At 62.5% G+C, this 16,615-nt stretch overlaps 2 protein-coding genes across 3 annotated transcripts; one reads left to right on the forward strand and one right to left on the reverse strand.

Moving 5' to 3' along the window:
* Positions 1 to 249: 249 nt before the first annotated feature.
* Positions 250 to 15,461, reverse strand: NECAB3 (N-terminal EF-hand calcium binding protein 3). 2 transcript variants are annotated; one of them, XM_055140263.1, is made up of 13 exons: positions 15,250 to 15,461; positions 13,674 to 13,698; positions 12,131 to 12,239; positions 11,284 to 11,309; positions 11,021 to 11,118; positions 2,674 to 2,810; positions 2,405 to 2,520; positions 2,185 to 2,264; positions 2,057 to 2,110; positions 1,709 to 1,803; positions 1,491 to 1,568; positions 1,112 to 1,203; positions 250 to 1,024 (listed from the first exon to the last, which is right to left on the reverse strand). In XM_055140263.1, the coding sequence occupies exons 1-13, from the start codon at positions 15,358 to 15,360 to the stop codon at positions 996 to 998; spliced, it is 1,050 nt and encodes a 349-aa protein (XP_054996238.1). In that variant the 5' UTR covers positions 15,361 to 15,461; the 3' UTR covers positions 250 to 995. The 2 variants fall into 2 exon arrangements, with proteins under 2 accessions (XP_054996238.1, XP_054996237.1); XM_055140262.1 differs by having other exon boundaries at positions 1,709 to 1,821; positions 15,250 to 15,458.
* Positions 7,857 to 10,902, forward strand: ACTL10 (actin like 10). Its single transcript, XM_055138221.1, has 2 exons — positions 7,857 to 7,860; positions 8,193 to 10,902. The coding sequence occupies exons 1-2, from the start codon at positions 7,857 to 7,859 to the stop codon at positions 9,710 to 9,712; spliced, it is 1,524 nt and encodes a 507-aa protein (XP_054994196.1). The 3' UTR covers positions 9,713 to 10,902.
* Positions 15,462 to 16,615: the final 1,154 nt, after the last annotated feature.

Here is a 16,615-nt window from a genome sequence, read left to right on the forward strand (position 1 = left end):
GAACTGTCACATGCTGCCTGGACAGGGAGCTGAAGCTAGGACATCCAGTGGCTTTGGGGACGTTGAAAGTCGGAACCAGATCTACTCCCCTTTCCCAGGCAGGACCCCAGAGCAAGAGTGGGGAGCGTGAGGCCCCTGATCGAGGAAGCCAGGCAGAAAGCTGTGTGACCTGAGGGAAGGTTCCCAGGCAGGGGAGTGCCTAGTGCGCTCCCCCAAGCCTGTCCTGTGACCAGAGAGAGGACACAACACTCGAGGTGACCACTACCTTTATTGTCTCTGGGTGAGGAGGTATTTGGGAGCAGCAGGTGACTCTGGGCCCAAATTATTGCTACTTGGCACGGTCACCTTGAAGCGTCCCCACAGTGCCCTGAGTATGGGTGGGCATGGACATGCAAATGTTATGCAAATTACATGCAAACCAACCCAGGATCCACCAGTGCTCTTGGCTGCATCCTGGGTGCTCTGAGTATGCGGAGCCTGCAGGTCTGGGAGGGCCAGGAGACAGGATCCTTACCCCTCACAGCAGACAGACCCGGCCCAGCCTCCAGGCTTGAGGTTGGGGGAGGGGGCGTCCCTGAGCATCAGCCCTCCCTCTGCTTTTGATTGGGAAAGAGCAGAAGCCTGGCCTCGAGACAGCAGAAGGGGCGCAGGGCACTCACAGATGGGGAAGGGGCCTGCCAGGGGTCACGCAGCAGGCCAAGGACACCAGGATCCAGAACCAGGCAGAGGCCAGAGGGCTCAGAGGCCAAAGACACACACACACACACACACACACACACACACACACACACACACGTCGAACAATACGGATAAAGAAACAGACGGCAAGCAGCTCCACAGCCCTGCCGACACTCTCTGCGGTGTCTGCCCTGTCTCTGAGGGTCAGCCTGGGGCTCAGAGGCAGCCACTGCCCGTGGTCAGTGCCAAGGGGACCAGTCCAGAAGCTTCAGAGGAGGCAGGAGGGGCCCAGGGTCCTTGGCTTAGACAGGTCAGGCTCAGTTATTATTCATGATCCACCAGGAGGCTGGGGGTCAGAGGTTGGGGGTCAGAGATACTCAGGGGCCTTTGTCTCCCCAGGTCTCAAGCTGCCGGGGCTGGGGGCACAGCGCACCTGGGAAGAACACAGTGGTGAGGGTGTCCGGGGCCCGCAGGTGGTCGATGAGGATGCGCTGGAAGGCCTTGCTGCAGGCCGACTGCTGGTGCCTGCGGCGCCGGGGAGTCAGCGAGGCTGCAGCCAGGCCCACGGCTCAGAGCTCCCCACTTCCCACCCACCCCCTGGGGAGCCGGGGCCATTTTGCGGAAGCTGTAAAATCACACGAAGGGACCCAGGTTCCTGGGAGCAGGGGGCAGTTCTGCCACGAGCATCTCCCACAGACCTGGCACTGGGAAAGGAGGTGACGGGGGCTCAGAGGGCTTAGGCGACTCTTCTGAGGTGACAGCGACACCTGGGCACCTGACACACTCAGTTTCCCAGGGCCCGTGTCACCTACCTTCTCCAGGAGGCCTCATCCTGCCAGAACTCGTACAAAGCGAAGGAGGCATTCTCTGACATCCTCTGGGCCGACACACTGCGGGGCCAAGGAGATGGCCAGGACGGGACAGGACCCCGCTGCCCACCTCCCCCCCCCCAGCAGCATCTGATGGACACCCTGGCCTGGGGTGCCCAGCTCTCCCCCCGCCATGCTGAGCCGGCCGGGAGGACACTCACTGCAGGCAGCGGCTCTGGGCGCCCGTGAAGTCCATGTAGCAGCTCAGCGCGCGGTGGAAGTCCTGCAGGGCCGCCTCCGCCACCTGCACCTGCCTCTGGGCCACAAGAATGTGCTGGCGAGGGAGGAGGCTGGGTGGGCGCGGGCAGAGGGAGCCGGGAGGAGCCACCCGCCCTTTTCAACTTGCAGCCAAGAGGCGCCCCCTGCGATGGGGCCCAGGACCCCTCAGTCCAGGCTCAGCTCCCGCCACCAAGGGGCTAGTCTCCTGCCCCTCTCCCACATTAAGGGCCCAGCACCCGCCCTCAACCCCGCCAGCTTCCAGCCACCAAGCCCAGAGCTTGCGAACTCACTGAGTCAGGGCCCTTGGGGTGCTCCTCCTCGTGCAGGGGCTCCAGCCGGGGGGCCTGGGAGGACACAAGCATAGGCCTGAGAAGGCGCGTCCCAGGACGGCCCTGCCGGGCGGCCTCTGCCCACTCACCTTGCACTCCAGCTGGTCGATGAGCTCCTGGAGGCGGTTGATCTGGAGCCGCCACTGCCTCTCGGCTTCTAAGCTCTGCCCTAGGGTTGGGATGGGGGTCGGAGGGAGGCATGGACCCCTCCAACCTCTTAGAATAAACCAGGCCCCTATGAACTCTGGGAGATGACCCAGGCCCTCCCCAGCCCAGCCCACCCTTCCCCGCACCCCTTCAAAGCCACACCTGTGTCACAGGAGCCAGACCCACTCGGGGACCAACTGGCGCTCTGCAGGGCCCTGCGCCCTGCCCTCCGGCTGCCGCGGGGCCGGCTCTGCCACGCCACCGTCTCTTCCTCAGACCTAAGGGAAGCGAGGATCAGACTGCCTCCACCCCAGGCCCAGGCTGGGACACGGAGACCGGGCAGCCGCCAATCCAGCCACTCTCTCCAGCCCACTGTCCGTCTTCCATGCCCCCCTACCCCCAGCCACAGGACAGGAATGCAGGTTCCCTACCTGGGGGCCTGGGCCTGGGCCTCCAGGGTCTCGGCGGCCCCCTCCAGCGAGCTCTGCAGAGCCTGCAGCTGGCTCACCGTCTCCCGCAGGAGGAAGCGCGTCACAAACTGGTCAACTTTGGAGGCTCGTTCATACTCCTGGGGGGCAGAGAACCGGGTCACCAGCTCTCGCCCTCGAACATGTCCTTTTTCAATTTGGCAGTTTTTGGGCCCCACACAGTGGTGCTCAGGGTTTACTCCTGACTGTGCTCCGGGATCTCTCCTGGTGGGCTCTGGGGACCCTATGGGATGCTGGAGATAAACCCAGAGCAGCCACATGCAAGGCAAAATACCCTTCCCTCTGGACTACCAGCCCACCCTTTCGCACCAGACATGTTTCTGTGTGTTTTTTTTTATGGATTTTTTTGTTGTTGTTGGTGGTGGTGGTTTGGTTTAGGGCCACACCCGACTGCACTCAGGGATTACTCCTGGCTCTGTGCTCAGAAATTATTCCTGGTGGTGCCAGGATGCCAGGGATGAGACCCGGGTCAGCTGCGTGCAAAGCAAGTGTCTTACCCACAGCACTCCTCTCCTTCCCCCCAGACATGCTTCTGACTAGGCAGTCGCTCAGCTGCTGCAAGTCCCCTGGAGCGTGCCCATGGGGGAGCAGGTGCCATCCCTTTCGTGTCGGGCCCGCCTCCCTCAGGGAAGCCCGAGGATTCACCGGAAGAATGTCCTTCTCTGGGACCTCCAGGCTCCTTCCCAGTCGGGACCCCACCTCCAGCTAGCCAGGCCTCAAACACAGCTTGATCGGGAAAGGGGGCCCACGAAGAGGGTGCAGGTCTCAGGGCATGGAAAGGCCAGTTTTGACACAAGGCGAGCAAAGGTGTGATGTGTCCCTGTATCACCAGCACACCACAGACTGTGCTTGCACCCCTTCATTCATTCATCGGTGCCACCAGCAGGATCTAAGCCCCTTGTACTGGGGGATGCAGACACAGGAGAGCCAGCCACTGTCCCTGCACCCACCACCTCCGTGCAGCCCCTCAAGGTGGGCAGAGCCGGGGAGCTGGCGATATTCCAAGCCCTGAGCTTCTTGGGATACTTAAAGGCTCCCCAAGTAACTCCCTTCCCCTCCCTGTGCCTCAGTTTCTTCATCATATGCGGGGCCCTAGGTTTGACTGTCACAGAGCTGGGCAACGGCTCACAGGGCTGGAGCCTGTGCTCTGCACGCTTTGCAAAACCGGCTTTCACCCCAGAACCTTCAGCCCCTGCAAGCACTGCTGAAAATGATCCCTACCCCAAAGGTCAAGCCACAGTTAGCCCTCAAGTACTCCCGGAGTGTGGTCCAAAAACAAACAAAAATGTAAATCATAATCTGAAAAATAGGGATAGAAACAGTTATCTCACAGAGCTGCTGAGAGGCGCCAGCGAAAAATGTCTAAGAGTTATATTTTCAAGTAGAACGCTGACAGACCTGCGCATTTGTTCATCCAGAAGACATAGATCCCCTGAGACTCTCCTCGTTCTCCCCCATCCCCATCGCACAACCCCCCACCCCCGCCCTCGCCCAGTCCAGGATGGGAATCCTGAGAGTCCGGGTCCAGGGCCCTGAGCCCCCTCTCGAGGCCCTAAAGGGCTGGACCACTGGACCACTGGGCTCAGCCATCACGCCCTCCTGGCGAGGTTGAGCTGGGCCCAGGGACAGAGGTGAAGTGGGGCCCTCACTGTCTCAGCCCAGCACACTTCCTGGTGGTGTTTCTTGACCTTTTCCCAGTTCTGTTAACTTTCCGGTGGCCCCATGGTTCAACCGGCTGGCCCGCTAGTCTCATGCCATGCCCTTCCCCCTAGTTAGCGTGATTTTCACGTGTGGCCCTTTAGAATATCCCGATGACCCACTGGGAGCCATTGGCTCCCAGTTGGGAAATCCCCCTGAAATGCTGTCACCAAATCCTTTTGCGGGCTTAAGATGATTGACCAGAGACAATGCATGTGTGGAACCAGCTCGAGCGCATGTATGGAACTTGTCTCGCACACAGCAGATCCTAGTTTCATTCCTGCCCATCCATATGGTTCTCCAAACCCTGCCAGGCGTGATTCCTGAGCACAGAACCAGAAGTAAACCCTGAGCCAAGCCGGGTGTGCCCTTTCCCCCTCCAAGACTGGCTGCAATTGACTTTTAGTCAAAGAAGCCCACCCATTCAGTACCGGGCCCACAGAGAATTTCATTTCATCCTTAGAGCCATTCACAAGAACCATCATTGACCCTTTGGTTGTTTGGTTTTTGTTGTGGGTCACACCCAGCGGTACAGAGGGGTTACTCCTGGCTCTGCACTCAGGGATCACTGCTGCTGGGGATTAGGGGACCAGATGGGATGTCGGGGATCAAACCCAGGCTAACTGCATGCAAGACAGATGCCCTACCCACTATGTAGTATTTTCCCCAATGGGCCTCATTTTCCCAATTTGTTTTAATAAGACCAGAGGGAGCTGAGGGGCTGTTCCCAGCACATTGCTCAGGGTTTGCCCCTGGCGGTGCTCAGGGGATCACACTCGGACCCGCTGCATACAGAGCACATGCTCAGCCCATGAGCCACCTCCCAGACTCTACTGACACCACTTTGCAGCTGAAAACACAGAGGCCACGGGCTCCTGATCGCTTCAGCCAGGGCCAACCAATGATTTGGTATTCAAGTCAGAATTCAAGTCCAGGACACAGAAATTCCTCTCCACTCACCCCTAAGCACCTTACCAACACGGCCTCACATATGATCAACAGCCCACTTCCACAACTAAGGACCCAAGGTCAGAGGTCACAGAGGTGACAATCCAGATCAGCCTGTGGTTCTGGGAGGGGTGGAGCCTGGAGATGGTGAGGCCCTGCGTGAGATAACAAAGGGGCCCAGAAAGGCCCGCAGGCAAGGCAGCAGCAGTCTGGGCACCGGGTGACCAGCCCTGCCACAGGAAACAGCAGTTCCTGTCCAGGGTCAGGATGCCCGGGCAGCCCGGCGGGGAGAGTCGACCCTTCATGGACAAGGCCCGGAGGAAACAGTCCAGCCACAGGCGGGTGGGTGCCAAGGGTCAACAGGCAGGCAAAGGCCAGGGAACCCAGACAAGACAGGTGGGCATTGGGGGGAGAGGGGGAGGATAGACAGGCTAGTGGGCACCACAGAGCTAAGGTACAGGGGGTTCCCATGTTCCCCTTCCTAGCTCCAGACTTAATCCTTTTCCCTCTTCAAGTCCTCAGAGGTCTTGAGCAGTGCCGGGGTGGGTGAGGGTCTCAGCAAAGCCGGGAACCCCTAAAGGCGAATGGAGTAAGTTCTCAGACTGGTAGCCTGCTGGGGATATGGTGTTGCCAGTAGGGTCTCCCACGGCGGCGAAAGGTCCGGGGTGGGGACCCCACTGGGCAAGGGAGGGCAGCGGGAGTGCAGAAGCGACAGCGCCCTGGGCGAGGGTACCCAAGGGGCGGGCGGCGCACTGGCCCTCACGCCCTGGCCGCCCTCCTCTCGCCCCCCCCAGATCAAGATCGTGGTCTTCTCCGGGGCCCGGCGGCAGCAGGCGGCGGCCGGCCCCAGCTCGCAGGCCGGGAGGCCGGGGGCGGGCGCGGAGGACTCCCCCGAGGGCTCCCGCGCGGCGGCGCCCGTGCAGCACGGAGCCGGCGACGCGGGCCAGCGACGCGAGAGCGCCCACGCGCGCAAGATGAAGATGTTCCTGATCTGGCTGCTGCTGCTGGACGCGCGGAGGCAGGGGCAGGCGCGCGGCGCGGAGGGCGGGCCCGGCGCGGGGGGCGGAGCCGATGCCCAGCCCGCCGCCGGCGGCTCCCGCTGACCGGGCACGAGCTCCCGGCGCGCCCGCGGCTTCGGGCCAATAAAGAGAATAAATTGCGCAGAGCAACCCGGCCGCCGGCTCGCTCCGTCCGCTGCGGGGGAGCCACGGTAAGGGGAAACTGAGGCCCGGAGCCTGCCTTGTGAATGTGCACCGGGGGAGGGGGCGCCCTGCCCAAAGGGAGGGGCTGCTTTCAGGCATCCACACGCCTGTCCCTCCCGGGCCCGCCAGCTCCCAGGCCCAGGAGCAGTGAGCTTGCGCAAACCCAGGCTTGGCCGCCATCAAAGGGGGCCCTACTTCGGGCAGAGCCCTGGCATCTCTGAGCCCCCAGCGCCCAGTCACAGACCATCCAGCCACCCATGGTCTCCAGTCAGCGGCTCCTCCTCCCCGGCAGTCCACCCACTCTGGAGTCCAGTCCCCTCTGTGGGTAGGACCCCCTGCTAGTCCCCCCCACCCTGCTGTGGGCCCAAACCAACTTCAGGCTCTCCAGCCGGCTGGGGCTCGGAGCCTGTGGCCTGCCGTTGGCAGGCTGACCCGTCTCAGCAGGCTCCTTCTGGGTCTCGCTCTCCACTCACTGACCTGAACGAGCACCTTCCTCAATGCCCCAAGCAACGGCCCTTCTGCATTGCTGAAGAGCATCTCCCCAGAGCACTGGCACCCCCCCTCCCCGAACCGTGGGGCGATCTGCCGCTCCCCCACATCTACCTGGTCAGACGAGCCACGTTCCTCGTGAGGCCAAGCTGTCTGGCCAAACTCAAGAGGCCCCAGCTGGTCCTCCTAGCCTTTCTGGGCACAGAGACTGGACGAGACTGTTTTCCTCATAAGAAGACACAGGCTGGTAGGGCAAGTCATCAGAAGGATGAGAGCCATGCAGACAGCGGCCACCCTGGGCGCCCCGGCCCTGCAGTGAGCCCAGTTTCCAGTCTGTTCCTGCCCCCGCGCCGGACCCAGGTCCCCTTGCCCTTCCTTCACAAGGTCCTCTGACCAGCTCCTCACTCGGGAAGGGTCCTTCTCTAGAAATCAACATGATCCTAAAAATTCCGCAGAGACAAGAGGCTGCTTCCCTCCATGCCAGGATCACTAGTACTTTTGGGGGAGAAAACCTGCCCCCAGAGCTCGCTGAGATTTGTACTTGCTCAGGGCTGCAGTCAGGTGAGCCCCTGAAAGCGGTCACAGGTCGCCCCAGCTGATGGGACCAGAAAAAGAGGAAGAGATGAACATCCCTAAAGGAGCCGGAAGATGAGAAGACCATATCCCTTTGACATGCAAATCCTGAGCTCTTAGGAAAGAAAAAACAGGCCCCAACCAGATGCAGAAATCTAAGGCCCTATCCAGAGACCCCCTTGTGGGCTAGCAGCAGCCCACAGGACTGGCCCCCCCATGGGTATGCCAAGTGGTTTGGGGGGGAATCAGCACCGGTTACTCTGAGAGGGGTGTGTGTGTGTGTGTGTGTGTGTGTGTGTGTGTGTGTGTGTGTGTGTGTGTGTGTGTGTGTGTGACACCACACACACGGGAAGGGGGGAGGGGCTGGGGCAGCGCAGCGGCGTGCAGAGAACTGAGGTCACAATGAACTCAGCGGAAGTTCTTTTCCTTCCTTTTCCCCCCTCTGGAACCTCACAACCAGGAACTACCTCCCCGGCTTCTGCGAAGCTCAGGTGAGAGTTGCCCAGACTTGGCCAGGGCCCCAAAGGCTGGGCTGAGCTCCTGGGCCCCCAGGAAACGCTTACGTTCCCGTTGAGTGTCACCCCACGTCCCTTCACTTCCAGAGATCTGCGGCTCCCGCCCGGCGGCTGCTCAAGACCAAGGACTTGACCCAGCCGGGCCACCCACCACCCGCGCCAAGGCTGCAGCCGCGGGACAGCAGCGGGAGCCGCGCCAGCCCTGGCCCAGAAGGCGGGGTCTCGGGCCTGGGGGCGGAGACCAGCAGGGAAACGGCCGCCCCCCACTCCGGTACCGAGACAGGAGCGTCCGGGCGCGGGGACAGCCTGGAGCCGCGCCGTGGTCCTCCGGCCCGGGGGAGCAGCGACCTCGCCGCAGCGGGAGCGCGGGGGCCGCCGCCGGGGGCCCGAGCGAGGCGCGGCCCGAAGCTGGCGTCTGTGCGGGGGCCCCGCCGGGCCCGCCGGCTGCCCTCCCTGGGTCGCGTGGCCGTGGTGGTGGACCAAGGCTCGGGCTTCGTGAAGGCAGGCTTCGCCGGGGAGGCCCAGCCGCGCCTGGTGCTGAAGAGCGCCAGCCTGGTGCCCCGCGGGGACCGGCCCGCGCTGTCCCGGGAGGGCTGCGCGCTGGCGGACGGCGCGGTGCGCGCGCATCCCATTAAGCACGGCGTGGTGGTCAACTGGGAGGCGCTGGAGGGCCTGTGGGAGCGCCTGCTGCTGGGCGGCCTGCGGGTGCTGCCCGAGCAGTGGCCCGTGCTGGTGAGCAACTCCCCGACGGCGCCACCCTCGGGCCGCGAGCGGGTGGCCGAGCTGCTGTTCGAGGCCCTGGCGGTGCCCGCATGCCACATGGCCAGCACCGCCCTGCTGGCGCTCTGCTCCACCGGCGTGCTCTCCGGGCTGGCCGTGGAGGCGGGCGCCGGCGTGTGCCACGCCACGCCCGTCTATGCCGGCCACTCCTGGCTCGAGGCCACCTTCAGGATGAACGTGGCTGGCAGCGCCCTGTCGCGCTACCTGCGCGACCTGCTGGTGGCTGCGAGTCCTGATCTGCCTTTGCGGGGTTTGTCCCGCAAAGCCATCACCCAGCTCAAGAAGCACTGCTGCTATGTCTCACAGGATTTTGAACGTGACCTCCGGGACCCTGACCGCCAACACCCGGCCAGTTTCTGCTTAGCCAGCGGGTATCCGGTCTGCCTCAGCAGCGAACGCTTCCGCTGCCCGGAACCCATCTTCCAGCCGGGTTTGCTGGGCCAGTCTGGGCCAGGATTGCCCACGCTGGCCTTCCAGGCCCTGCAGAAGGTGCCCACCACGCTGCGGGGGCGGCTGGCCAACACCGTGGTGCTGGCCGGGGGCTCCACACTCTTCCCTGGCTTCGCCGAGCGCCTGCATAAAGAGCTGGAGGCCCAGTTCCAGCAGCACGGCGACCACACAGTGCAGCCACGCCTGGTGGCTGACCCTCGGCGAGGCACTGCTGTGTGGACAGGGGGCTCCATGATGGCCTCGTTGCACTCCTTCCAATGCCACTGGATGACTCGGGCCATGTACCAGGAGTGCGGCTCCAGGCTGGTGCACGAAGTGTTCAACTGAGCGCAGACTGGTGAAGTGTGGGGTGGCAGGGCAGGGGGCCCCAGGCGGGCAGCAGCAGCCCAGCTGCAGCTCCATCAGGCCAGGAGTGTGGATAAAAGTCTCCAGTGACTGCAGCTGGCATGAGTATGTGGTCATGATGGTCCCCCCATTGCCCTTTCTAGGGCCAGACGGTAGTTGGAACCTCCACTTTGTCCGACGTTTTAATGACCCTCTCACTAGTGCCGGGTTGAAAAATGCCACTTTAGCTCTCCACCCAGGACCCTGTTTCCATGGCAACAAGACAGGCAATGCCCCTCACTTGAAACCAGGCCACATGTGTGGAAGTCCTTGTTATATACCAGCCCCGCATCCCGCACCAACTGGACGCACTTTTCGGCTAGGCCCAAAGGACCACCCCTTCCTGGGGACAAAGCCATAGTACAGCATTTGCCTTGCATGTGGCCTATCCAAGCTTGATTCTCTGGCATCACATGTGGTGCCCTAAGCTTGTCAGGAGTGATCCCTGAGCACTGTTGGGTCCCCCCACCCCCAAAAGCCAACCCTATCCCAAGTTCCTCTATGCCACATGAAAACCGCCGAAAGGGGAAGGAAACGTCCCTTCCTCAGCTGTGTGCTGTGCTGCTCACTGACAAGCCTAGGACCTCAGTTTCCCCTTTCGAGAGGCATCAGGCAGTGCTCCTTCCCCTCCTCGTTAAGAGCAGTGGGCTAGAGCGAGGGCTCGAGCTCCGGGACAGACGAGCTCAGCCTGTGAGAGGCCCCGAGTTAGATGCTGGCACCGCAATCAGGCAAATCAAAAACCCACTGTGGGGTTTTTGAAGTCGCCACCCAAAGGCCCCTGTGAGTGCACAGATGTGGGAGCACCTGGGCCTGTCCTCCGCCTGCCCCAAAGCTGCACCCTGATGCACAGGTGGGAGCACACCATCCCCAGGCCGCCCCAGCTGGCTGCTGGCCTTGGTACTCCACAAACAGACCTGGCCAATGACAGCGCCAGCAGGAGCAGCTTCCTGGATTAAGCACCTACTGTGTGCCAGGCAGTTTCGATGCTGAGGACAGTAAAAGACAAAAACCCCTACCTTTGTGCTTATTTAATGGATACAACAAATGGATGAAGGTAGATGCGCTTGTTATCCCCAATTTACAGAAGAGGAAACTGAGGCCCAGGTCAAGATGAAAGGCCAGAAAGTAGGAGAGCCAAGATCTGAACCCAGCCTTGAGCGGCACAGTCTCAGCGGTGACTGGGTAGGTGCCCAGGTAGGCCAGACCCCCCTGCCCACTCTGTGCGCCCCCTGCCCTCACCCCTCCACTCACCAGCTTGGTGGCGTCCATGGCCGTGAGCACAGCACCATTCAGTGACTCCAGGGCGGCCAGCACAGGCCGGTAGACCCCCAGGTGTTCTGAGAAGTAGTCTACGGCAGAGGGGGTGCAAGGGTTCCCCAACACTTCCCCATCACGGTCCCCCAATTTTCCAGCAACCAATCAGACCTCAGACTCCGAGGCCACCCCAACCCATCCCTCAGAACTCGCCCGCCTTCCCAGGGCACCCAGGAGGGCTGTTCCTGCCGCCTACTCACCACACAGCTTCTCTGTTTCCAAATTGCTAGAGGGAAGAAAGGGGTCTTTCAGCCCCGAGGCACCGGGACTGGCAGCCAATCTGCCCCTGCTCCCCGCCCCGCCCGGGGCTGAGCCAGCACCTCACTGCCCCAACAAACCGTGGCCAAAGGCAAGAACTCAACCCTCTCACGGCCTCCAGGGGAATTTCAGGCAGGGGGAGACAACTATGGACCCTCCTAGGGAGCTGGGGAAGTCTGAAGAAGGCAAGGGAAGACTTTGGTAGCCAGGGAGGGCTTCCTGGAGAGGGTTCCCTAAGCAAGGCCCTGAAGAGCAGGAATTCAGGGTGTCTAGTTTCAGAGTGGGAGCAGTAGGGGTCTAGCCCAAGCGGCAGGACAGAGGTGGACAAGGGGCCCTGATGTCTGCTAGGAGCCAGACGCGAGAAACACGGGGAGCCAAGAGGCAGCTGGAAGGCTCGCGCCCCCATGGAGAAGGTCTGGAGATGAGCAAGAAACCCGAGCCCAGCCCTGCGCTGGAGGGGAGCCTGAGGCGAGGCGTGCGTGCGTGTGTGCATACACACCTGCACCCATGGGTGCAGGCAGGCCGGCCCAGCTGTCCCCAAGCTGCCTCTGGTCCCTGCAGGAAGTGGGAATGGGGAGGGGCCTGTGGGCTGAACCACGGCTGGTGACTCAGGCCTGGCTATTTCGGGGTCCCAGCTGGAAGCAGTGAGATGGGCAAGACTGGAGACAGGGAGCGGGAAGGTGGGCGGAATAAATTGGCACTGAGCCCAGGCCCCCTCCATAAGGAACCCAAGGCAGCAGGGGACACAGCGGGCCGGGAGCGGCTCTCCAGCCCCTTACTCCTACTCACTCGGTGGGCTTCCCATCAATGCCACTGAACAGCTCCCGCAGCTCTCCGGGGCTGAGCACCCCGTCCGCAAAGTAATTCTGGAATTCCTCAAACGAGAGCTTCCCGTCATCTGGACAGGGGCAGGGAGGCAGTCAGTGTCTCCGACCCCGGGCCCAGGTCCCCAGACAGCCTCTCTCAGCCACCCACCTAGATGAAACAGAGGTCTGAACCTGGTGGGGGTCTGGCTGCAGGAACCCAAGACAGGGTCCGAGAGGTGCACGCAGAAGGCATCAGGGCTCAGCACGCGGCCTCCCCAGGGACGCAGCACTGGGCAGGGACTTGTTAAATGTGTTGGGTGGGGAAGCAAATGCACGGCCTGGCAACTAGCCAGGTCATGGCAGCGCCCTGGCGCCACTTGCAAGGGCTTGGACGCCCCAGTCTCTGCCCTCCGTGCCTGCCCACAGGGCCCTGGCAGGAGGGTAGCTGCAGGCCCGCTCTGGCTGCTCCCAGAGAAGCCGCAGCGGGGCAGAGATCTTCCAAAGGGTTGACAGCTCTGTATGAAGTGCCAGGCTGGCTCCTGAGGAATGACTTCCCCGTCACAGGGGCATGTCACAGGCTGTGAGCACTGGTCTGGCCATCTCGGGCAGGTGAGGGGGGAAGAGGGGGAGACCAGGGCGGGAGAAGGCAGAGCCGCCTCAGTCGGGACTCGAAATGCAAGTGGGACAGGGCATCCAGGGCAGCAACAAGCTGGACACGAGCTCAGGCTCTCCCTCCAACCTGAGAGACCAGGGGAAAGGCAAGGGGTGGAGGCCCCTCCTGCCGCAAAAGACTGAAACGAAAGACTCGGGGACGCGGGTGGAGGTGAGGCCACGGGGGCACCTGCTTTCCTTTTCAAGGGATTCCCAGACCCAGGTCAGAGAACTTGGGCCCAGCTTTATGCTGACCAAGCCTTCCAGTGATTGGAAGGCTCGATCATGACTGCTTGACATGATCAAGCAGGTGGGAAGCTGCCGCACCCCGCAAAACCCCTAAGAATCAGGACCAGAGAGATAGTAGAGGAAAGGGCACTTGTCTGCACCGCATAGGGTCCCCCAAGACAGGGGCAAACCCTGAGCACTGCCGGGTGTCAGCCTATGACCCTGCACCCCCACCCAAACCCCATCTGGTCATACTCCCCCACGTTGCCTGACCTTCCCACAAACCTCACCAATCCCGGGCAACCAACCCTGGGCAACCAGGTGGAACTGGGTTCAAGGCCCTCAGACAACCTCCTTTGCCTCCCTGGGCTCTGCTTTCTTTGGTAGGTGGCTAGGGTGACTCATGCCCAGGTCCCACTGCCTGGGCTCAAGCCCTCACCTCCAGCCTCACGAACCCACATTCCCGCCCCTCCACCAGGCCAGCCTTGGCTCAAAACTCTCCTCCAGGAAAGATGCCCTGATGGAGTCTCCTGACTCACGGTTCTTCTCCACTCTGAAATGTGCCCCAAGCCTCCGCCTGCCCCTGGGCTTCTGTGAGGATCACCCCATCATCCCGTCCCCGCTCCTCCCCGCCCCCCCATACTCACCGTTCTTGTCCGCTCTGCGGAAAACCTAGAGGACAAAGGGGCATGGGTGGGAGCCGTGAGTGGAACCCGGGGCCAGACTCTCACCCAGCTCACTAAGACCCCCCACTGGTGTCCTGCCTCCAGTGGCCTTTCCTCCTCCCTGGTCCCCCCCACTCCCGCCCAGCTCAGGTCCGCGGGAGCCTTCCTGTGTGGGCAGCACAGGAAGGGCACACAGCAGGCCCCGGGGTTTGCTCTCCTCTCCTGCAGGGCCGGCTCCCAGCACCCCATCTCCCACACACCAGCCCTCCTGGCTGGCACATCAGCCCTTGGCACGGTCCTATCTTGGAGGTGGGGACAAAGCCAAGATGCAGTCTAAGGGTTTTGGGCACCCAGCCTTACCCGAATCCTGAACCCACCGTGAGGCCACGGCCCACATGCCCCACTCTTTCCCTGGGGGTTCAGAACACCCCAACAAGCCTCCTCTGGAGTTCTCGCTTTCGTGTTAACATGAGGGGGAGCAGAATGAGTTAACCCTTCCAAGACCAGGGCTCCCTATGAGGATAAAAGTCTTGGGTAGGCATGTGCCTGTGTGTACCTGTGTGTACCTGTGTATGTGTGTGTGTGTGTACATACACAGAGGGGAGAGGGTGGCGGAAAGCAAGGGTGGCCAGAGAGACGTGTTAAAGAGAAATAGCTATGAAGAAGCACAGCGCAGAGGGCAGAGAGGGGCAGAGTCAAGCCAAGGCGTCCCCTCATCCAGGCGCCGGAGACCCCTAGGTCCCCCAAAGCAGCAGAGAATGGGAGAACAGCAGGTTGAGCAAGGCAGTTGGGGGGAAAGCTTCAGTGAGACCCCCTTAAAGGCCCCCACCCTGATGCCACTTCCCTGGAGTCAGACTAGGTTGGGGGGCAGTCTGACTCCGAGGTCTGCCCCAGCTCCCCTGTCCTGCATGGGCTGCGGGCACAGATGAAGGCACTTGGGGTACAGAAGGGACACTGGGCTGTGAGAACACCTGGGGTCACATCCAGGGTCCTTGCCTATGGGTGATCTCAGAATTCCCTAACTCTTCACCCACTGTTTCCAAGACAGCGAGCGGCAAGGTCCGGCTGCTTGCGGCCAGGACAGTGGGTAAGGTGCTGAGTCACTGGGGGCAGTGGGCAGGGGGCAGGAACCTGGGGATCAGGATGGGGTGAAAATGCTGGGGAGGGGAGCGAGCTGTGGCGGGCGGCTGAAGGCTGGCCTGGACACCCCAGGGTAACCGTGGAGGCTCTGGGCTGCCCTGCGAGAGATGCCCAGACCACCCAGTGCCAGCCTGCCCAGCCCTGGAACCCCCAGCCCTGGGTGGGGTGCGCAGACTCCTTAGGCTTCCAGCCTGGGCGCCGGAGGGGCAGGGCGTGCTCCTGCGATGGAGCACGGGGCGAGAGCCCACCAGCTTCCCGGACACGGCAGGGCTGGGCTGGGGTCCTGAATCTGAGACCCCGGGAGAGGGATGGGGGCTAGGGGTCTCCCCGGGGTGGGGTGGGGAAAAGACAGAGGATGCGCGCGCGGCGGGCGCACAGGTGCGGGGAGCCCCGCCGCCCTCCCGGCGCCCCTACTCACGTCCTGGAAGAGCGCGTGTCCGGCGGCGCCCGCGGGCACGGGGGACGCGGGGGGCGCGCGGGCCGCGGGCGGCCGGAGCAGGCACACGGTGAGCAGCCCCGCACACGCCATGGCGCCGCCCGCTGCTGCTGCTGCCGCGGCCCCGCGCTCGGACGTCGCAGCGGGCTCGGGGGGACGCGGAGGGCGTGGAGGGGACCCGCGGGCCCATTGGCGCCGGCGCGCCGGGGGCCCCGCCCCGCAGCTCCGCCCACCTCCCGGGCGCCGCCGGCGGGGGGTCCTAGGACCGCAACTTCGCCTCGGCGCCTCCCGCTCCGCCCCCGCCTGGAAGCGGGGCGCCAACTCCGACCTCTGGAGCCCCGCACCGTCCTCTGCGTCTGTGTCCCGGGTAGCCCTCGCCCCCCACCCCGCGGCCGCCCGGGGCGCGCGGCACGTCCCTGCACCTTCTGGGCTCCACGGACCGGCACGACTCCGGGCGGGGTAACAGCACCCGAAATGACCCGCACCTCTAAGTGGGTGGTCACGGGCAGGCATTTGGGGAAGACCCATCTGAGGATCTGTGAGGTCGGCCACCCGCTCCCCCTCCTTTTGGCCACTGGGGTCCCTCGCAAATCCAGCCTGAGTCCTGGCCAGTTTCAGTACCTAAAGCCTCTCCCGGCGCAACACCCCCCCCCCCAACCGAGCTTTCTCGAAATCCTCTGGGCCCTCCTTCCCCATTTGGTCCTCTGCTTTCTTATTTTTTTCCGGGGGGAGGGGAAGGGACTTGGGGTCACACCGGTATTACTCAGGGGTCCATATGGATTGAACCTGCTTTGGCTGCCTGCAGGGGAGCACCTGGCCCTGCTTGGGATGTGATCTTTGCTTACTCCAGCTAATGCCCGCAGTGCTCAGCTCTTGTCTCTCCCAGAAACTCTCCCTGGCTTCCTAAATCAGATCCTGAGCGCCACACAAGGGAACACAAGTATCCCTAGAACTGTGAAGTGACAGAATTGGCCCACCAGAATAACTTGGTGAACCTTTACAAATGCCCAGAAACATCTTCCAAATCTGGAGCCACAGTACAGCAGGGAGGGCGTCTGCCTTGCACGCAGCAGACCCAGGTTCGATCCCTGGCATTCCATATGGTCCCAGCACCAGCAGGAGTAATTCCTGAGTGCAGAGTCAGGAGGAACCCCTGAGCATTGCCAGATGTGATACCCGCACCCCCCCCCCCATAACCAAAACAAAAAATAGAGCCAAGTAACCTTGGGCTGGGGAAAGTGAAGTTCACTTTCACAGTAAAATCACTGCATCAGGCTTTTGTGTGTGTGTGGGGGGGGGGTGCGGGAGGGATACTAGGGCCACACCCAGGGCTCAGGGGCTGTACCTG

This window comes from Sorex araneus, chromosome 5 (genome assembly GCF_027595985.1).
Source record: "Sorex araneus isolate mSorAra2 chromosome 5, mSorAra2.pri, whole genome shotgun sequence".
Lineage (NCBI taxonomy): Eukaryota > Metazoa > Chordata > Mammalia > Eulipotyphla > Soricidae > Sorex > Sorex araneus.